General features: G+C 40.1%; 1 protein-coding gene across 1 annotated transcript in view; it reads left to right on the forward strand.

Moving 5' to 3' along the window:
- The window catches only part of COL25A1 (collagen type XXV alpha 1 chain), a 282,176-nt gene that overhangs the window by 197,899 nt on the left and 58,695 nt on the right, over positions 1-25,582 (forward strand). The window contains 4 exon segments of the mRNA XM_059470580.1: positions 7,953-8,012; positions 9,822-9,929; positions 12,986-13,021; positions 24,583-24,609. Coding sequence (XP_059326563.1) covers positions 7,953-8,012; positions 9,822-9,929; positions 12,986-13,021; positions 24,583-24,609 — 231 coding nt within the window.

Consider the following 25,582-nt stretch of genomic DNA (forward strand, 5'->3'; position numbering starts at 1 on the left):
AGCCAAAACACATTCTAGTAGTGTGAGTGGTACAGAAATTTATACCCTGAGGGTGAGTTTGAGCAGCAAGTTAATATAGCTTTTAATCACATGAGACCACCAGTAAGGTACTGATGGTGTATCCTGATCTTATTTGGAAAAGTTATTTTTTTATCTCTTTATGTATTTTTATATCAGATCTCTAATTACTCTAAAGTTCTGGTTGGCTAAGCATTTAGGTCAAATGCAGAACTAGATTTCCTTGATACCAGTGTAAGAAATGGTAATAATATATCTTTTGGATGCTCTTCTTTTTGCAGAGGGCATGGCTTCATGAAATGTCCATGGAGATTTGCTTTACTGTACTGAGCCATGAGAAAATTAAAAATGATGGAGTTTAGCCTGTGGACTGTTAGAATAAATGGTGATATGAGGCTGCTCAGTTACAGTTGTTGAGCCCTAGTCCAATTAAAAAAAAGCCTCTGAAAATTTCATGATGGTAGGATTTCAAAGGATGTATTGTCCAAGTAGAGACTGCATCTTGATAATGGGAACAGGTCTACAGAGGTGAATGTTTGGGATCAGAACAGCTAGTATGGAATGGCTTAGTGGATGTGAAGGGAAACTTTTTAATCAAGGGTGAGGAAAAGGCTGAGGTACTTAATGCCTTCTTTGCCTCAGTCTTCAACAGAAAGACTGGTTGTCCCAAAGGCAACCAGCCCCCTGATGTCACTGACAGGGAAAGGGATCTGAAGAGACCCCCTGCAATCCAGGAGGAAGTAATTATTCCTGTTGTGCTACTTAGAAGCTGACACATCTCTGGGGGCAGATGGGGTTCACATGAAGGTGCTGAGGGAGCTGGTGGAAGAGCTGGCCAGGCCATCATTTATGAGCTCTCCATCATTTATGATCAGTCCTGGCCACCTGTGGGGGTCCCAGATCACTGGAGGTTGACCAGGTGACACCCAGCTACAAGAATGGTCAGAAGGAGGATCTGGAGAACTGTGGGTTTGTCAGCCTGACCTCAGTGCCAGGAAAAGTTATGGAAGAGATCATGTTGGATAAGATCATGCAGCATGTACAGGACATCCAGGGGATGAGGCCCAGCCAGCATGGATTCAGGAAAAGCAGGTCCTGCTTGGCCAACCTGATATTCTTTCATGACCAGGTGACCTGCCTAGTGGATGAGGGTGGTGTTCAGTTGGAAGTTGGGCTTGATGATCTTGGAGGTATTTTCCAACTTTAGTGACTCTATGGTTCTTAGTCTTTTCTCAGCCTTCTGTGAATGACATAATAAATATCTTCTGTCCTTTATCTCAGATACATGAGAGATTTCTTGCTTACGGCTAGAAATAATTAGCTAGAAGTTGGTTTTAAATTGGTTTTGGGCTAGGTGAAATAGGATACCACCCAGAAGCCAGACTTAAGTATTTTTCCACAAAATAATTTTCTACTTTTGTTGTGTTTAAATAAATTTTCCTGTTGGCTGGGGTGGCACAGAACTGATAATATTGCTAAAATATCTTAAGGAGGAAAGATGAAGTTCTAGAAAAGACGGGAACTCAGAAGTTTATTTTATTTTGTTAACCTTTATTGACTTGAAGATTAAAAAATTTCCTTGAGTCCTGTTAAAACACTTAGGTTGAGAGAGAGGTATAAGGTTCTTTTCTAGATAACCCTTTCCCCTGTATACTTTTACTATATTTGCTACTTATTTGCTCCCTGGTAGAGAGAAATCATTGCTTTGCAACTTCCACTCTTCTATGCTGACAGACTACTTCAAAATTACCTGATATTGACAAAAGAAGTCCTGGAAGGAGTCTATTTACTGAAATAACTAAATAGGAATGTGTGTGTGTATGTAAATGTGAGCTCTCTTTTCAAATTGAAGTATTTCTTCACTTCTTCTATTATAGGCACAACCTTTATAAACTATGCCATATTAAAGGGAAATTAAAGTGTGTAAGCAGTAAATTTTTACCTGATTTTTTAAAATGAAAATTTAAAAAAGTGTTCTTTGAGTATATGTGCATTATTATTAATTAATATATTTCTAGGAAATATATAATGAGTGTTTTGAGGCTTTTCTTGCTCCTGGTGACAATGCATGGAAAACCTGTATTCATGTCCTTAGAATCAGCACTTCAATCATAAATTAGAAAATACTCATTACTGAATGATGATTAAACCATGACTATTCACTTTTCACCCCTCTTAAAAGCAATTCTGTTTTGTACTATATGGGGGGTTTTTGTTTTGGTTTGATTGCTATTGTTGGGGGACTTTTTAAGAAAGGAACATATTTGCTTCACAAAATAAATAGTAGTATATAAACTAATCTGATTTCTTGCCTTCCCCAAAAGCAAAACTCAGTTTTTTGGAATGAGGTTAGGTTGACATTGCTAACTGTGGTTAATGTAGGTAAATCAGTTACATTACAGGAAGATTTGTTCCCAAATGTTTCATGCTGGTAATTTTGATCCTCAATCCACATCTTGTCAAAGTGAAAAGAAATACTATTAGAGTGAAAGTATTATGTTAATTAAATACAATATTGCATAATTTAAATTCCATTTAATGCTGTGAATTTTTTCTGCACTTGATGAGTCTTATTTCTAAAAGCATATTTTCTCTTTTATTGTATGTTGCATCAAGCATAAAGCAGACACACAGAGTGCTGCTTTAATTTCATGCTTTAGCAGTGTGATTACACTCATGGTTGTTTTTTCTGTTGTTAATTGACCTGTTTAAATCAAATTGTAGATCAAGTTATATAAGCTGTATCCAGCTACTGTTTCAAACTTCACTCTTAGTGGCCACAATAGGAACGTTAAAAAAGCATGAGTGATTCCTTCTGGTAACACAACTTTCACTGAAGCAGAATCATTGAGAAAACTGCTGGACATCCGGTTTAATGCCAATTTGTCTGTGAGCAGTTAATTTAATTCCTAAGACTTTGTTTCCTTATCTGCCATAAGGCAACAGGGGTACTTACTTACTCCATTCCTGGGATTAATTATCTGCACTTCACTGGCATTGGGCTGTTGTGGCTCCCCTGTTTTCCATTAAGGCGAAACTAGGGTGACAAATTGGAGCAAGGTAACTTTGCTCTGTAACTAGGAGAGGTTAGGAAAGAACTCAGATGGTGCTGGCTGCCAACTTGGTCTAAAGCATTGGGACACTCAGACTCGACACTGAGAGTTCACAGGAGGGCCCTTTTGGCTGTGAATGACTCTCTAGGGCCAAGCTATGCCTTTGATGTTCAGGTCCTGAAGTTCCCCTGGGGAATGCAGAACAGCTGTGACACTCCAGAGAAAGTGCCACATACCTGCTCCTGAGAGGAGGATGTTGTCATTCCTGTCCTAGGAGCTGGGCAGTCCGTGTCTTCACTCTCCACCACTTGGTTTGCATCTTGCCCCTTTTTAGTAATGCCAGAGGAATGGTGAGGAAGGAAGTCCCTGTACATCCTGTTCCTTTTTCTACAGCCCTGTCCTCTGGCTGAAAATACATCATGTAGTTGTTGTATCTCGAACTACAGCTGTCACACAGAAGTGCTGCAGCACTGAACATTTGAGTTAGAGAAATTTGATTGAAAACAGCTCTTAAAAAATTTAATCCAGTCCTAATAAACATCAGAGAAGAAGCTTGAACCACTTAACTGCATCACATAACTGCAGCAGGTAAAAAATTTGAAGATAAACATAAGCCAGGAGAGAAGATTTTTGTTTTGAGAACCAACTTGGTTATGGACCAAGCCCAATATTTCTTGGGGTTAACTGGATGCCTAGCACCACTTTCAGTGAGAGTAGCAGGTTTGCCTTCAGGAAGGATATTTTATGGAGGTCAGATGTGTGATCACTCATCAGAACACATAATTGAATTGTATAGAAAAGACATTTTTCCTCACTGAAAATTCATCTAATAATAGGACAAAAGTAGAGAAGTGTTGGCTTTGTCCAGTTTTATTCAGTTTGAATGCAGTGTCAGGTAGATTTCACAGAGGTCATTATAGGAAATAATGCTTTTACAGTGATCTGTTTATTCTAGATCTTAAACACTGCATTTTTACTATTTTTTGCAAAGTCTGGATCATTATGTAATGTATTCAAATCAGAACTCTTTGCTGAATGTTTACCTAAGTGAAAAGAAATTTCTGGATTCTTGTCTTGTGGTGTATGGGTTTTGTTAGAAGATTTGCTGCTGGAGAAAGCAGCAGTTATGATAAAAGGGATTATATAAGAGAGCTCCTGCTGAGAGTCCATGGCACTGTACAGGGTGATACCAAAACACTGTATTCCCCAGGGCAGGTACAGTAATTAGCCACAGGACTGGCACTCAGTCTGAGGGATTAATTAGAACTGGAGGTGGTGTTGGAGAGAGGCAGAGCAGCCATAAAGAGTGTCAGGATCACTCTGGCCTGAAGCCTGTGTGATTTGATGTGAAATAGCAGCAGCTGGCTGTAACCTTAGGAAGTGCAAGAGAACAGCAGGTGGTAATTCCTGTCTCATTTACCATGTCTTCACAGGAACATGCAAGCTTGTGCAGCTTGGGTTTATTGGCAGGTCAGAAGGAAAATCCTAGAGAGGACTGTGACATTTACTATACTGAGCAAATGCAGTAGCCAAACTGGAGTGTGTGGAGCACGGTGTAAAACCAGTAACACTGCTGCCTAATGTTATCATACTTGCCTCTGACAAGGTTATGATGACCTTGCAATATTGACCTCATATGGGCCAATGGACAAAGCTGAGAGTACTGTGCAAAATCCAGGACAGCTAGTGGGAATTACATCCTTCAAGGCTGTGATGAATGTAACAGGAGAGCTATTTCATCCAAGTAAAAAAATCAGACAGAGGAATGTTACGATGTTCTGGCATCCCTGGATTTTCTCAATAGCCATTGTATGGGGCAAGTAGGCTTTACCTGCACTTTCAGGTGGGTAATGTTGTCCCATGGCTGTTGGCCTCCATCAGGCATCGTGTTTTGCTTGGCATTTGGGCAAAAATGGCGGTGAGGCATGCAGCAACTGTGCTAATTTAGAAATTGTAACCAGCTAGCATTTCAGGGTGAGCTTGAATAGCTGTCAGCAGAGGAATTTAGTAGACCAGTGGTCGCTGTTGATGACTGTAGTGTTTTGTATTCTGTTAGGGCCTCCCAGGGTGTAGAACAAGAACCCTTCCTATGTGCAGTTCAAGAATCAAACCAAATAAAGAGAAAATTGAGTAACTTTGAATCCGTCCTTCAGAACAGCCTTCGATAGGGAAAAAATAAAACAGATCCAGGGGATATTTGTGGCTATATTTATAGCAGAGTGACAGGAAAGGAAGAGAACTCATTTTGTGGGAAGGATAGCTCTTTTTATGCCCTTTTAGAAGCTCATTGTGTGCCAGCATTATCTTTCATGGATGCCAGAGGGTGCAATGCCTTCTAAAGCCTCCCACACATGCAAAAACTATGGCCCTATTGTAGTGTCTTTGCTGGGTTCCATTTAGCGTTCCCATGTTTCTGGCACTCTCCAGAGATACATGTTACTCATGGGGAGATGGTCCAGGTCCAAACTGGCATTTCATGTGTCTGACTGTTAGGTCTAAGGTTATGACCACTTTGGGCAAAGGAAGGAGAGCTTTGTCCTACTTGGGAACAAACTGGAAGAAGTAACTAAGCTGCAGATGGAAGAATGGGAAGGACCCTTTTCTCATATGTTGTTTATGTAGGCAAAAAGCTGCAGTACTGACAGCTTATCTTGAACTTGCCTCTGTGGTGTTGGGAAGCTTTGGGAATGCTGGGGCTGGACTGTGCAGTGCTGAATGTAAATAGTTCTGTGTACAGCTACACAAATCTTTCCAATGTCTTTCATTTCTTCTCAAGGAGAAAGAAAATCTTTCATGACAAACCACTGTATTTTCTAAATAAGCACATTTCTTAATTAATTCTTGGTTCTCCTTCATGTTGAAGATGAAATAAATCAAAATTAATATGAGTTTAAAACATCAAATTGTTTATATGCTAATTTAGAGGTAACTGAAAATTACTGTGCTGTAATTCTAAAGGCTGATGAGTAAAAATGAAGCTGTTTAAAAATTTTCTGTTTATCCATTTTTTCAATAAATGTCATTTATTGCTTGCTATTCAGATTTATCTTCTTATGTAGGTTTCTTGTTTGTGCTCATTTTCATTATATGGGTGTTGTAGTTTTATCTGGGGGAGAAATGGATCATGTGCACAGCAGGGCTAATGAGTCACAGATGTAAAGCTTCTGACACATTACTCTCTAATAACTTCTTTAACTTATATTCCATAATAGCATAAATGAAAACTTGATACATCTGTTTCCTAAATGATGTATCATTCCAGTCTTATCAGTGTATCAGGAGTGAGTCCCTTTATATGTTGTGAGTTTTAGCCTTTTTTGGTTTTGTTTTCTGTTTATTTGTTTCTAAAGAGGAGATTTCAGGTCACTGAGCAATGCATTTAAGCACACTGCGGTTCATCCCAATGAAGTGGGAAAGCTGCATTTAGCCACTGACTTTATGGGATCAACTTACAGAGTCTCAGCTTCACCTCATGGATGTAGAGCAGGAATAAAAATGCTAAATGCAACTCCAAGATGCTAGTGAAGACATGTATGCATCAAAAAGTAACTCTCCCTTTTTTGTAAAGACTGGTGCAGTCTTTGTGGTCCACAGGCTCTCCGGTGTGATGAACAGAGCAAGTATTTGCCACATTAAAAGAATCTGCTGCAGCTGAGAGACCTGGCAGGCTGCCCTGGCCTGTTGGTGCTCCCCAGCAGGCCAGCCGGGCTGCAAAGAGCTCGTGTGCTGCAGCAACATGGGCTGCACCGGCAGAACCTTCACACTGAAGGGCCCGTGCCTGGCAGCCAGAGCCGGGCACAGCCTTCCCTTTAGGAGGTGCTAGGCTGGCATGGTGCAGCTCTTTGCTCCAGGAGGAGCCCCCAGAGGGGCTATGCTGCCAACTCTAGCTCATAAAGGTGGTCTGTGGGCATATAGGGGCCTTAGAGCTCCCTGGATATATTTTATTGAATTTTCCTCAGCCTCATGTCTCTGCCATTGAACAAGCCTCTGCTTCTAACGGTGTGTGCTATGCTAAAGGCAAGGAGAGGACTTAGGGATTTCCTTCTCTTTAGGAATTCACTGCTCAATTGCATAAGGTTTTGGCTTTATCAGAAGGTTTAATTCACACCTACAAGGCAGCTCAAGAAAGGTGTTGAACTGAGAGCAAAATTCACCCCCTTATAGTGTGACAGCAGGCCACAATCACCACACCCTTCCCTTTTTGTGCCAGTACAGTACAAGTTTTGCACATCTCGGTAGAGTAGAATATGAGAAGCCATATGTGGCATATAGCAACTGAGGGGGTAAAAATGGATATGAAAATACTGCTGTGTATGTCTTGAAAACTTTGACCATTATGGACTACCCAAGATCTAGCAGTCGGTTTATGTTCAGTGTTCCTAGTTGTTTATGTGCTACCAATTTATGTGCTGAATGTCATATGTTAAACAGAATGTGAGGAGCAGGATATTAATTATGCAAAGCTCTTCAGAGCATACTGTCATTGCTGTCAGCTTCTGCAGCAATCCAGAGTCAAGGCTTTCCGCATAGATCTCAAAGTGCTGTAGTACATTTCCATTGAAAATGGTTCAACCATCTGCTGGCTGATAGTCTTAACAATTTTCAAATGATCATAGCAATTTATTGTACCTTTAAGGAGGGACACCTTCATGGGATTGCTCCTTCTAAAATCTCTTGATATTCTCCTTGTGAAGTTTCAGCTTGCATCTGCAGTGCAGTGCAGACCTCACTCTGTTTCCCATATGACAGAGAGGCCATTTCCTGTCTGTTGGCAGTGTGGGGTGTACTAAACGTGGTGTTTGTTCTGTTTATGTGTCAGTAAATGGTCTCTGTGATGTTTGTGTCGTGCTGTTCTCGTACCATGTTGTGCTGTGTCCCTAGGGTCTGCCAGGCTTCCCCACAGTTGCTGCTCTGCACAGTAATCAGATCCTCACCGTCAAGGTTTGTGGCTGACATGTCCCTGTTCAGTCAGGTCTCTCTGTATCAGCATAAAAGTGCACATGAAAAATTGTTTTTAGCATGGAATACCAGTGAATTCTTATGGTGGATCTAAGCCAATCCTCACTGCCTTTGCATTGATCTAAGTACTCCTGATGCAGAGCATGGAATCAAATCTATAGCTGTGTACCCCTGGAAATGCTTACATTCCCCATGGTCTTGGTCAGGATTTTATTTTCAGATTAATTTTTCCTGTGCTGCTTCCCTGAGGCATACATGAGTGTGGAAAATGTCAGTGAACTCTGTACTGGTTACACATGGAGATAGATATTTTTGTTAAATATCAGAGGTTTAATCTTTGCATCCAAATTTTTTCAAAGTGGATTTTCAAATTAAGCAGGAAACAATCTGGTCAAGCTGGACCTTCAGACCTTATAAAAATAACACCATTCTTCATGGCACACTATGCTGGTTAGAAAATCTGACTGAAAGTTGAACTGGTGCTTTGTCTCTAGAAGCTTTGCTGAAAGAACAATATATAAAAGTACTGATTTTTAAAGCCTGGGTAATGAAAAAATTAATACAAATGCAGAATTCTCATGCAAAATCTGGGGAGAAAACAGTTATGCATTTAAGTCACTGTATATGGTTTAAATCATAGCAGTATGTCCTGTACAATAGAGGTATTCTTTTTCCAAAATAAAATGCACAGTTTCTTTCAGGCAGAAGCACCAGTTCATATTATAACAGCTATTACAAATCTAATGAATATGTCTTTATTTCTTTCTCGGGCCTTCTGATGTCTATTCTTCAATTCTCTCATCTCTGATCTTCAACCTTTGACCTCACCTGCCTGATCAGATGGTGTTTCCTAAAATCAATCATGGGTTTCTCTCTGCTGATCAGCAGCTCATTAAACGCCGCCTCATTAAGGTAGTGCTTCATCTCACTGGAGTCTGGTTTTTCTTTACATTCAGTTTGCTCTTTGCTGTTCCTTTTTGTTAGATGCCTTCTTAAAGCAGTTTGTTCACTTGAAAATGCTTTGAAATGAAGCAACTGTTAATGGTATTAACAGTTAAAAGACTATGGGTGGCTTTGCTAAGTGAGCCGTGTTTGCCGGCCGCTTTTTTCCAGCAGTTTGCAGGGATGTGCTGGAAATAACTAAAGCACCGTTTTGGGGTGTCTTTTCTTTTTTAGAGGGGAAGGTAATATGTTTTGACGACTCTCTTGAAAATTGACTTTAGCAAATTAATAGGTAAAAATGAAGAGAGTTAGCTAATTGTCACTATAAAACAGCCTCCCAAAACAGATGGGAAATTATGTACAACTCCATCAAGAAGCAGTTATTTTCCATGCTCAATTTTGTAATCTATCCATGTATCATTCATGGGCTTGGAAAATTGCTGTGCAAATCTGTATATTCTCAGATGCAACTTTTCTTTTTCGCCTCAGCTTTGTTATGATTATGCAAATCATGAAGCAAAGAGATGCTTATCAAAAACAGTCACTTGCTCTGGAGAACTAGATGAGTAAAATATTTCAAGACCATCCCAAATTTTGGCATATGTGCTGTGGTAAAACAAGCAGTTTAGAATCTGAACCTTCTGCTCTGTGGCTGATTGCACTGGACCTGTACAAACTGTTGGTCTTCAAGGCAAAGTGCTGTTTCTGCCATAAGCAGTGAAGAAGCCACTGTCCAGTTCATGGCAGCTTCTTCCAGCCTGTCTGGCACTCTTTATGGGTGAATTGATATGTTTTTTATGTAGTTGATGCCTCTAAAGCCAATTTTGTGATGAGTTTTTATTGGTTTAGGGGGACCAAGGACAAGCTGGACCCCCTGGACCTCCTGGGCCACCAGGACCCAGAGGTCCCCCAGGAGACACCGGCAAAGATGGTCCTCGTGGGATGCCCGGCTTAACGGTGAGTTACTCTGCTGCTGCTTTGGTGTGCACATTTCTCTCAAGTGTTTGCCAGCAGGGTGTCAAAGACATTTTCTGAGGTCAGATTGGCAAGTAAGACATGTGGAAGCTGAACCACAGGCAAGTTTCAGGGTGTACACACACAGAGCAAGTGTATAGCAGGGCCAGAAGTACCGCCAAGGTTCCTTGCCTCCCACCCCTGGCAGTTTCCCTACACTTTCTAAGGTTTCTCAGTCACTCATTGATGTTTAATAGCTGTGTGAGGAGAGTCTGCCCCTTTCCACGAGTAATAAATGTTTCTATTCAAACTTCAAGATAAAACTGAGTTTGAGGCCTCATAGCATAGCTTGACTTCTCACTTCTTAATGGTTTTACCTCAAAAGTCATGGAATAAATTAATAAACTGCTCAAGCTGCCCAGGGTATAACGAAATTGGGAGTTAAATTCTGCCATTTTTAAACAAAAAGAACAGTACCATTTTCTTTGGCTCAACCACCATATTTCATTAGGATAAGCAGCAGATACCAGTAAATGGTGTATTGTTTGTTTTAGGCATGGGATGAATCCCACACTTTTAAAACAGATGTCTAAACACATGATTTTTTAGAAAAGTATGTGTTTGATTTTAGTTTCACATTTTGTGGCCTCCTTACTTCTTTCAAAGGAATAAAAATTCTCTTTTCAACATTAATGGCACTGTGTTATCAGTGTGGAAATGGAATCACAACCAAGAGAGGGATATGAAAAATGACATGGCACATGCACAGGTGCACACACATGTTCTCATCCATGAAAAGTGAAGATTGTGGCCGGGAAGGCACATGGGGAACCAGCGAGGACCAGCACTGGAAACAGAAACTGTTTTCTTGACGAAAAAGCATCACTTGTTACATGGGGCCAGGACACCATAAATTTTTCCTGCAAGGCCTTTTTTAGCTAAAACTGAGGAAGAAAATACCTACACTCCTGTTCTAAACCTGTTCAGGTATTAGCTGTCTAAATGTAATATAGCATGATAATAGTAAGATGCTGCTAAAATTTCCGTGAAAATCCAGCAAAGCTGGCCAGTTGAGACATCTAGGACTCTAGAGCTGCTGCTGCTGCTGCTGTTGTTGTTTTGGCTTGGCTGTTTTACCACTCCTGCCCTCATAAGTTCTAGCTCAAGGTTATGACATGACATTAGAAGTCTGTAGTTCTCATGATGCTTCACTTGGGCAACCTTCCCATTTCTTGTTAGTCCTGTGGCACATCAGGCTCTGGGCCTCTTCTAGGTCTCCCTTGTGTTCATTTATTGTGGTTAAATGGACTGTAGTCAGCAGAGTGGGTGCTGGTTTTATCTAGTAAGGGCAAGACTGAAACCAGAATCCCTTTCTGACTGCAGTAATGGTGTTTTAATGGTTCAGGTACATAGATGGGGCTGGCAGAATCAGCTGGCCTTGCTGGTTACAGTGTGGCTGCATGTGGCTTTGTGCTTTTAGCAAAGGAGTCATTAGTGTTTCTCATAACAGGAGAGTCATGCATTTTATGCAATGAGGTCATTTCATTTTATAATAGTTCTGTAGTGATTTTGACTTTAGATGGCAAGAGAGAGTTTCTTTTTATAGTTTTTAAGCTGTGGCTATCTTAAGCCCTATAACATTATGGAAAATCAGTTCATAGTACTGCTTTAGAATCAGATACAAACAAGCACTCAGGTAAAAAACATCCAGTTTGCTGCCCCTTGCTACTGTTCTGTACCCTCAGGTTAATGTTCCTGGTCCTCAGAACGCTTGTTCCTCCATGACTGTGTGAAACACACAAATAGGAGAGCTGTAAAGGGAGAACTTAGCTGAGAGGGAAGGACAGCTTTGTCTTTGAGGTAAAGACTTGTGTGGACCTGGTGAGCTGAAAACAGCAGCTGCACTGTGCTATGAGCTGGGGGCTTGCAGCATCACACAGATATAGGAGGATCTCCTTCTAGTGACCAGTGACCATTAGGCAGACATTGCCTCTTTTGTAGGATTAGACAAAGCAGGGCTTCTCTTCCAGCCTGTCCTTCTCAAGGAAGAAGGTTTACAATTGCCACAGCTGTAAGATGGTGTTTTGGGGCAGTGGCTGGCCAGGAACGTGTGCCTCCATGGCTTCTTGCTCCCAGCCATCCTTGGTGTGCTTGCAGATGCTGCCTGTGTGCTTCTGAGTGCAATGCATGCGTAGCCAGAGAAGCAGCTCTGATTCTTTTCAGTTGCCAGGAACAACGACATCAGAACAGCTCTCATCAATTTTATGACAGGCTTTCTTTTAGACAGGGTCTAAAGAGGACCCTGGAGCTGTGCTGATACAATAGTGCATGGACTGCCCTGTGCTCAGTTGGGTTTTCAAGGGAGTGATGTACAAACCAGACCACTAAAATGATAGGAGCTCTGGGTTTTTTGGATGGGTATTTTTAGCCCATATTGTATGACTGATATGTTTTACTGTATATGTGTTCATATGGGAAGAAAGGGGAGAATATAAATTCTGACTGTATGTAGAGTTGTGCCCACAGAAAGAGAATACACTGGGGAAATGATGGTTTACCATTTTGAAAGCCAGTCCAGGTATTTAACAGCTGAGTAATTATTTCATGGCTTCAGAATACCAATATTCATGGTTTTATGGAACATGGTAATTGACAACAGTAAGTTCTGCCTGCTGACTGAAGTGATGATACAGACCAGTAATCTTGGAATATATAAATTGTGGGATACAGCACATATGTGAAAATAACCTTTCTCTGTGTCCTTTAACATAGTGGAATGGAATACTATGTTTAGAACCAAGGGACAGAGTCAGAACACCAATATTGACTCTTGACTTGAGAACTATACCACACTACATGATTGTGAAGTAGTACTTCTTGAGATGTCTGTGATTTGAACTACCAGGTTAAAAAGAAAAAAAAAATAATATGTTTAATGTCTAGTTAGCTGCCATACCTGTATTAAGATTGAAATTTTAAAGATATTTTGTATTACTAGATAGAAAATTGGATTCAAGATGTGTTACTGAAATAATTCACTCTTATTTTTTTATTTGAAGGGTGAGCCAGGAAAACCAGGAGAACAAGGATTGACAGTAAGTATCCTTCCAGTTTTCTAAGAAAGTACAACATGACATATATCTTTTAAAATGAGAAATTCCAAAAAGCTTTATGGCTGTGTATTTCCCGACCTTCCTTTGTCACAGGCTATTTGAGGCCTTATTTGTGAAGAAAACAGAAGAAAGGAAATGTCCTCTGTTTAAATATGGTCATCTTTTACATAAGGCCAACTTCTTTAAGCTTGGAGAAGCACAAGGAAATAAAACAGCTGAGGGCACAGTAAAACAAAAAAGAACCAAGCCAGGGTTTCCCACTTCCTGGCCCCCTCTTCACACTGGCTCTGAAGCTGAGCTGTTTATACCTTGAGACCATTGAGCAGCACCGGAACCATCTGCATGTTTTACAGGCCAAAATTCAGGCAGTCTCTGTGGCAAGGGCTCTGGACCTTTGCCTGACAGAACAGTGAAGAGGCAACAGTGAAACTGTCAGAAAGTTCTTCTGTTCTGAGGTTCCTTTTTTTTTTCTCTGTGTGTGTCAAATACTTCTGATTCATTTGGAATTAAATTTAAGCTCCACTGGTTGTAAATCGGCTTTAGCCACAGGTTAAGGCAACATAAGTTTCTGCCTGTCACATATTCCCAGAATGGTGGAACATGCAATGCTTCTTCTCCCTTAAGATCTCTCTAAAACACGGTTGGTTTTATTTTTATGAGAGATGACAGATTGTAGCTCAGGGCATGTGGTTTTGATTCCTGAGTGCTTCTGAGGAGGAAGATTATCAGTAATAATCAGCTCAACAATCAGTGCAGATATGATTGCTGTCTGAATTTGTGAAAATTTAAACAGGTGTGATGATATTTTACCTTGACAAATTGAAAAACATTTTCAATTGACAAAAGCCAGTATCTTTTGAAAGAAAAAAAATGAAGATTCTGAGACTTGGGACTATCTGCTGTGATCAGGTAGTTGACTGTCCTTTTTTTTTTTTGCTGTAATGGTTTATTAATTTTAAGATCAAAGCCTCCCAAAGGTACAACTTCATGTTAGTAGCCTGCTGCTGGGCTCTTTTTTACTCTGTTCTTTTGGTTTCTGAGTGCCTGTGAAGAATACATACAATAGCTAAGAACGGAACGTTTTGGTTTGTTTTCTTGTATTTGGAACATTCTCCAATTTGACCTCTGGACAGAACTCACTCAAGTTCTGCAAAAGTGTCCTTCTATTGAACACCAGATCTGCAGAGTCACAGGATCTTTGATGGCTTTTAATCCACCACCTTTTAGTCCCAATGTTCAGAGCATTCCCACTGCTCTAACGTAACCATCTGCGTATAAGAACTGAAAAATACTACTACTCTGTTTCTCTAAATGCAGATATGTTTAGATAAGAAGAAAAGGTGTTTAAAAATCAAATCAGCAAGCTTGAGTTGGAGAAAGATCCCAGATTATATGAATTTCTAGCTCCAAATGTCTGGTTCAAAAGTCAGTCTGACAGTTTAAATGTTAGGTTATGTACAGATCAAGTAAAGAGCATCAGAGTGTCAGGGAGGTAATTAGTTTCTTTTTATTCTTCTTGGTGCTTCTGACATACTCTTTATGCCAGTACAGATTTGCAGACTTCTCTTCTCTGTGGAAAATGTTACAATTATTCAGGGACTGTTCAGCTGTTTCTGACAACTTCCGTCATGCATTTCATGTATTTCCATATTGGAAATTCAGATACTGCTCCTGGAATAGCTGATTTCCCAACAGGTATGTTAAAATATTGCATTGCTAGAAAAAATAGTATATTATGTGGTGAGGAGCCCAGGCCTTTTTCTGCCTGAGGTTTTTTTGGTGCGTTTTTCACCTATTATCTTTTCAAAGTAAAGGAAAACGGGGATCTCTGCCCAGAGAAGCTTCTGTGTTACTTCTGCAGGAATTCTTTTGTAAGGACTTGCCTCTGTTTCACCCCAAGAGTCTCCAGTCTGAGTTAGCTTCCTGTTTTTCTTCTTGATGAAATTGAAGCTCAGAATTCAATGAGATCCAAAAAGTACTACCAGTCCTGTCCCCCAGAAGTCAGTATGTTGGAGTGTGCTGTGGTTTCCTGCTTGCCCACCTGTCCAAGGCCCTTTTCAGTAAGAAGCAATTACTGTGGCGTATATTCTGATTTTTCCTCCAAGATAGAAGTGGGATGCTGCCAAGAAGAGCATTAAATGCTGGAAGGGGATCCATACAGTTTGGGTGACATGCTGAAGGTTGGGAAGATGAAGGCTATTTGTGGCCTATAGGGTCTCAGGTTTGATTATAATGATGGGGACAGAACATTTTCCTCTTTCAAAAGCATTTTTTACACCTGTATTTGGTAGCAAGCCTTGGTATTTCTAGATGAATGGTACATGATATTGATAGAGCTGGCAAATTTAGTGTGAACCAACAATGGCATAGCTTGAAATTACTTAGTTTTCTATTTGCTCACAAAAGAAGGGGAATAAATTTCTTGAAGAGTCCAAGATGTTGCAACAGAAATAGGTAGCAGTGTTTTCCAGCTTGTTCCTCAGGATGTACCACGAGCCTGTGACACACACGGAGTAACGAGTGACCTACTGTATGAATCAATACTTACAGGTAACCAGGGCAACCAGGAGGCCTCAGCTGAAATGCAAAGAGCAGATTTATTTCATCACCTTGCTGACAACACTGGGCAGTGGAGACACACTGAGACCCAGCTCTGTTAGGCTCAGCTCACCCTAGTGCACAGAAACAATGGGGTGGGGCTGCTGCTGGCCCCAATATATCAGAGGTTTCCTTCAGGAGCAGATTATCACAAGACTGTGCTTCTATGCTCACTCCTTCTCCCAGCAGGAAGAGCGCTCAAGCATGTCTGTGATAGGGTGTTGTCTCCACACAGGAATTCTGCTTCTCAAAACAGGCAGAGGATGAACAACAGCATACATAATAAGTGGAGTTTCCCCACACCAAAATGGTTAGTGTTCCCAGCTGCAAGGTCACTTTGAGTGAAATTATTTCATCCTTAACATATCTTGTGGGTTTAACCCTTTCCTCCCAACACCTGTAACAATGTGTACCTTGATTTACAGAAAGTTGAAATTATTTTGATGCATTTGGAATTCTGGAAATGTTCATGTTCTTCTTTCAATGAAACAGAAAATCCAGTGACTCTTGTGAAAAGATGGCAATTTGCTGCAACTGAGAATCTGCTGCCATGTTTTTCTTCTGATTTAATGAAGTTCTGTGTCCGTAAATAAAAAAGAAAATGATGTTTCAGAGGGATGTTTTGAGAGAGGGCAATAATAACTTTTCTCCCTCTCAGACAAGAGAGTTTTGCTTTCACCATATACAGAGAATGACAGTGTTGGAGTTCTCTGACATGAATTCTGCTTTGGCTCAAGAGAGTTCATCTTTGAGACAAGGAATGGCCTTTCTTTTTCCCTATTTCCATTGTAAGAAAGAAAAGTGTGAGTTATGGCATAGTGGTGGGACAATTTAGGATGTGGGAGATTCTGTTGTTTCTTAAAGGAGTCTCTGTTAAAAATCATTTCAGGTTGTTCTAGTGCCAACATGCTTCTTTTGCTGGTCTGTCCTTGCAGTTGAGATGTTTGGGAGAACTCTTTGCAAGGGTTTTTGACTCTGTAAGTTGCTGTGTCAGGAAGAATATGTTTGCTTTTTGAGCCAAGAAATTTCAGTTTCTTTTTAGGTGAGATGGAGGTTTAAGTTATAAAGATGTGACTGCATGCCTCTTTAATGTTAGAAGAGAATGAAAGAATGACATGCAGTTTAAATTTTTGTCTGGTTTCCATGACATTGGAAAGCCCTGCAGAAGTGCTTTCTTCAAGAGTTGAAGGTATCATTGCTCTGTGCAGAAAGGATTAAGAGAATTCAGGGGGAGGCCAAGCAGTGGGGTGACCAAAGGGATTAAGTTTTGAAATATTATGTGGAACTAGAAAAATGTGTGCTACTCCAGAGAGAAGGGCAGTAGTTTCTGCAGGTTTTCAACCTTTTCAGTTAAAGTTGTGTCCTGCCTCTCATAATTCATCCTGCTTTCCCTGCCATTTGTCTGCAGTTCTTGGTGATAAGGACTCTTAAGTACCATGCAAGAGTTTTTCCAGTTTATTTTCTCATTTTCGGAGTGAATAATAGATGGGTTTGTGATTCCTTTCTACCCAAGAGTTAGGATTTCTGGTTGCAGACTATTCATGAGAAGTTAGAGTCAGTGATGGAAAATATTAAAGGCTGACACTGGCACATGGGCATGTTCAGGTTCATAAACTGCAGTGGGATAGAAGGTGTGCATGGGATGGTTTTGTTCCTAATTTCCATTCAGGATATCTTTTTTGTGCTTTTATGTATACAGTATTTTAAACTAGTTCATATTACTAAAAATCTGGAATACTAAAGCATGCTATGTTTTCAGCTCCTTTTTTGAAAAGTAAATTTAAACATGTTTAGTGTACAACCACATTTGTCGGTGAAAGAAAACCTCAGTGTATTATTTTCTTCCCCAAAATGGGCCTTAAAGACATATAAGTAATTTTGCATATGTTTTACATGAACAGAACACTCCAGAATAACCAGAGAACTCAGGTAAAGGTGCCTTTTTGCAAAAGAAATCTATACTATGATTATTAACCCAAATGCAAAATCCCTCTGCTTTAAGATACATTGTTTTCCAAAGTAGTACTTTTGTGCTTACACAGACTTGCTGGGCATCTGTTCAAGAAAGTAAAACATAATGTTATTGCTTTCACTGGTTAGTCATAAAAAGGAGGATGTTCTTCCAAAGGATATAGCCATATTTGTGTAAGACAGTGGAAAAGTGTAGCCTTGTAGTTAAGTCTGTAGAATGTCACATCTTTAAAATGAATTAGTACTATTTTTCATCTTAGGTTAAAATGAACTCTTGGGGACCAGGCAGATTGTCTGGGAAGTTGTGCTGGTTTCAATCCAGCCTTTCAGGCCAATGGTCAAGGCCAGATTCTCAGCTGCTGGGAATCTTCATAGCTCCTCTGGGAAGCTGCTAATTGTGATTTTGTTTTCAATGGCCAGAGTTCTGTAGGCGCCTTCTTTGTTTTATTCTGGTAGCATGTTCATAGTAAATTTTATAAGGTGTTGTTCTTAAATTGTTTAGCTGCAAAAGTTTATGAAAACTAGCAGATGGAAATGGAAATTCTCAGCCTGTGCTTTTCACAGCAACTATTCCTTTTTTGCACCAGTACAGTTGCACTGGACTTAACTTGCTGGAGATCTCAGGGAAAACAGTCAGGCATTTTGTAACTTCTGCACTTCGGTAATGGCTGCCACAACAATGACTAGAAGAATGAAGATAAGAAGCTTTTTTTGAGCACTAATTAACAGCAGCACTTTTCATCAATTAAGGCAGATAGCGTGGGAGGGGGTTGCTCCTTTTTAAGAAGTTATAAGAATTTTTTCATCAAAGTAATCTCTTTTCTTAACTGATCATTCTTATATCTAGGTGATGCATCAATGTTACAGTACTGAACATTTCAATACTAGCATTCTAGAAACTGTAATCTTTATGAAACACTCCTCCACCATGCAGGTACATATTTTCAGAGTTTTACACAAAGGAAATGGGATCCAGGCACAGGCTCCACTGAAATGCAGATTAGTGCTTTGTACGAAACATGTGCTTTGTCTTCATGTATATTTGCTAGTTTAGGTTTCCATTTTCAGTTCTTTTTGCCATTAGACTGGTGAGAAATTGGTTTGTGGGGAAAAGGAAGGGATCATCCCCTCTATTTGGCACTGGTGAGGCCGCACCCAGAGTGCTGTGTCCAGTTCTGGGCCAGTCACTCCAGGAAGGACATTGAGGCACTATAAAGTGTTCAGAGAAGGGCAGTGGAGCTGCTGAAGGGTCTGGGGCTCAAGTCCTGTGAGGAGCAGCTGAAGGAGCTGGGGCTGTTTTGCCTGGAGAAAAGGAGGCTTATTGGGGGACCTTCTTGTTGTCTCCAGCTGAAGACAACAGCTGGAGAAAAGGAGGCTGCAGCCAGGTGGGTTTGATCTCTTCTCCCGAGAAACAAGTGATAGGACAAGAGGAAAGTGCCTCAAGTTGCATTAGTGGAGGTTTAGATTGGCTATTATGAAAAATTTCTTCGTGGAAAGAGTTGTCAAGCATTGGACCAGGCTGCCCAGGGAAGTGGCTGAATCACCACCCCGGAGTTATTTGGGATGTGCAGATGTGGCAGTCAGGGACATGGCTTTGTGGTGGACTTGGCAGTGTTAGGTGAACACTTGGGCTCAATGATCTCACACATATTTTCCAATCGAAACAGTTCCATGATTCTGTTCTAAATGTTTAATGATTCTTACAGGCAGCAAAGAGAAAATCTCTATTCTCAGCAACAGTCCTGGAACTTCTTTTGTTTCATAGAAATACAGACACAATACTTCCCAGAGGTGTTCTGGTTGCAAAGAGTTTTTACTTTCATAGAAGGTATGGAAGTAAAAAAAATTCTTCTGGTTGTTTTGTTGCTCTTCTGTTCTGGTTTTTGGGGTTTTCTTGTTTGCAAGGCTTTGGATTAAGAGAGTTTTTGTATGGCAGTGTATTGCACCATTGTGACCTATTTTGCTGTATAACTTATTCAGTGTACAAAACCATTTATGTTTTCATTATTTTTTTGTTAGGCATTTTCATTTGGTGTTTGTGCTCATTGTCCATGAACTCCAACACCTTGTAAAACAAATCATTATTCCTACCCCAGACCTGCAAATTGAAAATGCCCCAACTTTTTAATTCATACATTTCTTTAAACATTAAGCAATGGAGTCTCTAGAAATTGAATACAAAAGGTTGCTAATGTATTACACCCTGAATTGCGCTCTCTCTCTCTCTTTGAAACTGCAGCTTTAACCTTTACAGGACAGAATTTTCTTATTTTCCAGCTTGCTAAAACATAGGGAACATGTGAAGCGTAGAAAGAAAATATAACTCTAACATTAGAAAGGAAGTGTAGTAAGAATGCTGGATCCCAAACTTTGTTTTACTACACATGGATAAATCTTTTCAGTTGGGTTTGATTTTAGAAGGGGTGAGGGTAGGTTGGGGTTTGTTTTCTTGTTTGTAGGGGTTTTTGTTAATTTTTAGTGTATTTTTCATGGGGGTTTTTTTGTTTTAATTTATCCTGAATAGTTACTTGTTAAGGACCATCTGAAATGTCCAGCTTCATTCAATTATTTCTATAATGCATAGACTTGACATGCTACAATCTCTGGAGCTTTGGTTTGATTTCCAAAAACAGTGATTGAAGAATGGCAGGTCACAATGGAAATATTTTACCTTTTAAAAAACCACAATTGCATAGAAGACTTTTGTGCACATTTGTATTTATCCTTAGTTACCCAGTTTTCCAAATGTTTAGATATTATCAATAATTCTCATTCTCCAGAGAAACACAGAGGGCAGTTGAATTTCTTTGGAGAAACACACCTCACTTTTCATCGTCCTCCTGTAGAGTTACGTGAACGAGAACCAAATTCAGTGAAGCCCTGCAATGGGTTGTCACAGCTGCCTAGCTGGTTTACTCAATTGGACATGATGGCAAAGGGCTCTTCTGAAATCTTCATGATGGTTGAAAAAGCAAGAAATATATTTTATTTTCATTATATTTAGTTATCTTCCTATTCTGGGCTATTCAAGACTTCTTACAACCAAAATTTTCAGCCTTCTCAATTGCGGTTCCTCTGTGAATATGTGTCAATTTGAGGAAAAGTGGCATAATCCTAGAAAACGCTGAGCAGTCACTTCATCTGAACCATTTTCACAAAGTTTCTTTGGAATTCTTGAAGCCTAAATGCTCTTTATTAAAAGAGCTTTTTGACATGAATTGCCAGTGGTTTAGGAGTTGATTCTGAGCATCCCATTGTGGAAACTCTGGCAGCTTTCAATAATGCAGGCAAAAGTCCAGTATTTGCTATCAACATAATCTGTCATTGATCAAGGACAGGTATCATATATATGTATATGTAGTTAGGAGGTGAAAGAATTCTGTACTTCTGGGGTTGTTTTGTTTTCTTGATCAGCCAGTGGTTGTAAAGGGCTGTGTGGTTCTGCTTTGCCTCCTTCATGCACCAGATCTGTTGGTGGCAGAGGGGCAGTATGTTACATGTGGTGTAGCTGGAGCCTGCAGCTGGTGGGCATTCCAGCAGGTTCTCTGTGTTTGTGTGGGGTCAGTGCAGAGCCAAGGCTTTGGGCTTGGGGGCAGTGAGGTGGGGACCTGTGGCAGCAGCTCTGCGCTGCCTGCCAGCACCCAGGGGCAGAATATCTGTCCAGGGGGAAGCTTGGCTGAGCCTGCATTTGCAAAGCATCCCTTTGGATGTGCTGGAGCAAACAGCAGGGCTGGGATATTGCTGCAGCTGTTACGGAGCACAGAGCAGCTGAAGGAAAACGGAGAAAAACATAAAAACAAAGCATCCTGAGGAATTGCTTGGAAATATTCACATATTTCTTGCCTTCTGCTTCTGTCTCCAGACCTACATAGAGATTCTGATTGCTGGTCTTACTGTCTGTTCATCAAATGGGTACCACATGGTGCTCCTCAGTTCAGTAGAGTAATATGGGGAGAAAATCCACATGTTCATATGGAATTTTCTACATTCGTTCTTCTAAAAGCTGTCACATATTCCTCTGGAAATAAGCCAAAGCACCTTGTTGGTTTTTGGTTTGGTTTTCTGTTTTGTTTTTGGTTTTTTATTTTAGATTTTTAAAAATTTTATTCTTTTATATTTTTTCTTTCTACCATATTTTATTTACTTGCTTGTTTCTATCTCTCCAGTGTCATTCTGTGCGTTGATCAGAGATTTTAGGTAATTCTAGAAAAATAAGCACCGTTCTGAGGTGTTCTACAGGCTTTTTTGTTTTGTTTTGCTTTAAAAAGTTTTCTGTTAGTAACCTAATTTCACGTTTTCAGTTGAATGACTGCTGGCTTGTATGGGGGAGGGGTGAGAGCTGTCAGTGAATGAGCTGTTAAGTTTCCAATGGCTTTGAGCTTCTTTCCCAATGCTAGAGAGCAGTGCTTTAAAGAAAAATTGTTTCCATTCAGGTGTGTTTTGCAGTCAGAACATTCTAAGGATAAGAAGGACTTGTTATCCTATGTAAATTGTAAAGTGTACCAATTTAGGTAAGCTTTTATTTGAAATTGTTTTTTTCAGTCAATACCATACAATAGGTAGTTGTGCTGTTGGAGACTGTTGGTGTCATCAAGTGGCTCAGTGGCTGTGAAACACCAGGGCTGCTTCCAGTCTGAGTATAGGCTTAAGTACCAGAAATGGAAAACTTCTAATTGCATAAGATATTTATTGATAAGTATCTGTTGCATCTTTTCTCTGAATTATTCATTTTAAAGTCATCATAAGAGCAAGACTAGGCTACTATGTAAATATTTTCATATTCAGTAACTCATCTGGAGAAGCTGGAATGATGTCAGGGATGAAGAGGAAATTCTGGGAAAAAATGTTTTCTGCAATGTCTTGAATTATATCCATCCCTGACAGCTGACAGCTGCAAGCACCAGGCAGAAAGTCCAACAGAGAGTACATCTAACAGGTTGCTTTGGGGCTAATATTAGTAAGTGAATTATCATTTTTCCTTCATACAGTGGTATTGTATTAAGGGATCCCAAATGGTAATTTAATATAGCTGAGGGTCTTTAGAAGGTTTTAATAGCTTCTTAAGTAGCTAGAAACTGATATATCCACCCCTTGGACATAAAAATAGCTGGTATGAGCTATGATGGAGGTCTTCAGTTGTTCTGTATTCACTTTGGCCTACTGATGGCAGGATTTTTCCCAAGACCTGAAATAACCCTGAAATGTAGCACGTTAGTTTACAACAAGTCAACAGACAACTGATGCCCAGGATGTAGACATTTGGAGCCTGCTTTGATACCATTGCTGTAGGGAAAGCATTAGTTTGAGCATTAATTCTTGGCATTTTTAAAATGCTAGACAAATTTGTACCTTTCTTACAAAAGAAAAGGACGGTATCAGGCCCTCGAAGACAGGGAAGAACACTGTTTGTGGACTTGTTGTTCTATTTGTGGTTCCTTGCCCAGCAGATCACTCACTCTCAAGCACTTACTAAAAAGAAGACTTGATTTAATCAGCAGGTTTTGTGGAACACTGTGAGCTGGGGACATTTTTCTCCATCTGGAAAAGCAGATGCTCACTATATTCATTGCTCTGATCATCACCAGTGCTGAGTGCTGAGGTGCTTCTGCTTTCTTTTGAAGGCAGGGGATTAAAGGTGGGTTTCCTTTATCAGAATCTGTCTCTGCAGTCTAAAGGAGATGCTCACAATACCTTTCTTCTGTTAAAACAATCAGGCAAAACTTTCAAGAAGGTGCATTCATCTATGCTTTTGCAAGACTTGATACCAAACCTTAGACATACCATTTAAAACTGCAAGGCTTTCATCCATGTCAGTGAATGCAGCGCTCAGAATTACCACCAGTGCAGCTTTTCCTTGTTAGCAGTTTGAAGTCGCATCAGAGCAATGTTCCGTCTACTGACGGTGGAGGATTCTGCCTAACTTCACACTAATTTAAGAATAAAATCAGAGTCACATTTTGAGGCAAAAATCCTTTTGTTTTCCTGAATAATTAAAGTTCTGGTATCGATCGGTTCTTCTTTTATTCTTTCTCACATCAGAAGGATTTGAATTCCCCAGGTTTTGTGCTGGGTTTTGCACTTTCATGGACTATGAATTCACTTTGCTTGGTACACAACCAGCACCCACAGTTTGCACCAGTGCCCATAGTAAGAACCTGAGGAGGACAAAATTGCATAGAACTGTGTTGGATGTGGTCTGTCTGTTACCAAAAGAGACTGCCAAAGTGTCCTAGACATGGCTGGTTGATCTATTTCTCTCTGTTTCCCCTCTCCATTGTGGCCACCTGGGTACTTCAGAGGCACCAGTTGAGAAATGGGTCCTCTTAATATCAACAAGACTTTGACTCCTGTATGACATTCAGGAAAGTTAAGCTTTCCTGAGCTGAGATATCTCTTCCTGCCTTCTCAGGTGATGGGGACAAAATGGTGGTTCTTCGCTTCCCAAGAGCATTCTTAACGATTTCTGAAGCTAAAGATTTTTCTCTTAACTTGGAAATGATGGCACACATGACAGGTTGGGTATAACACAGTCATGTGTGGTGATACTTAAAAGGTGAGAAGATTTTGAGGTTTATGCTTCTCCCCATTGCAAAAATGGTTGTTTGCATAAACCTTGTTTTTATGGTGACATGCTGTTACTGTGAACACACGACTGGCTGTTGGCTTATATAAAAGAGAAAAACCACAGTCATCTTAATGCTGGGAGATTTGTCAGTATTGGAAGAAACAGATGGCTTGGAAGAGAAAATATTAGAAGGGGGAAAATTTGAGTATTCTTGGTAGTAGTTAGTTCCAAAAGTGAAGAAGAAAGATTCATTGTGCGTTTTGAGCATAAACTCCTACTTTGATTTATAAAATATCAGCTGGTTTCAGTCCAGTATCAGAGTGCTTACACAATAAGACAGTCTTAATTAGTCATTTCAGTTTAAATTGGCTGGAGTTTTGATATTAATTGAATTGTTTTCCCTTTGCAGGGACCTCAGGGGCCTCCAGGACAAAAGGTACAGTATAAACAACAATGCTGTGAAAGTGATTATTCCTCCTGTGCCAAATTGCATGCAGAAAAGGTGAATGGAATAAGCTACTGTACACTGCATTGAATCAATTAGCTTAGGTTCTGAATTTTGCTTTTGCAAAATGGAGCCATATAATGTGAGACACAAGATTTCTCATTTCCCCCATCATATGAAGTTCAAGCAATGCAGAGCAGACTGTTTTCAATCTGTCTGCTTAACTTTCAGGTGAAAAGGTCACTATAATTTTCTCATTCATAGACTGGTACGATTAGGAAACCAATGTTAAAGCGTTGTGAAAGGTGGGGAGATAAAGTTTCTGATTAAATGCATGTCTCTACTCAAGTAGATCAGTGCCATATGACTAAAGAATTGACCAGCAGAAACAAAGGGCGTAGGTGTTGCTGATAAATAGCGCTTGCTCGATGGTATTCAGGTGGTCTGCCCGTGTCTTCCTGTTCCTCTGGTAACCCGAGACCTGCCTTCCTGGGAATGCCTTCAGCCTTATTTACACTCATTAAAGCTGACTGCCTCGGTTTGATTGAGTGAGTTATGATTTATGGAATTACTCCATTAAAACAGTCCTCAGAATATCAGCATAACAGCTAGTGAGTGGTACTTTTCTGGCATCTGACTCGCATACCACCAAGGTGAGTAATTTTCTAGCTGATTTCAAAAGATTGAAAAGTTGTATGAAAGATATTTAATAAAACTGCTATAATTTGTATAAAGGAAAAATAAAAGAGGAAGGAATAAATAGTATTGACATATGTGAGAAGGATGCCTGCTTTCCTTCTTCTGAGATTATGTTCTTTAGAGTGAAGCATCTGTTAAAATGAAACTTTTTTACAAAAGAAAGAAAACCTGTGATATGTAAAAATGTAATCCCAAAGCACACAAATTGGTGGAATTTTGGCAGCTGTGGGCTGTGTGGAGTTTGCAGGCTGAAGGAGAGGAGTAC

Source organism: Ammospiza nelsoni, chromosome 4, assembly GCF_027579445.1.
Source record: "Ammospiza nelsoni isolate bAmmNel1 chromosome 4, bAmmNel1.pri, whole genome shotgun sequence".
Classification (NCBI taxonomy): Eukaryota; Metazoa; Chordata; class Aves; order Passeriformes; family Passerellidae; genus Ammospiza; species Ammospiza nelsoni.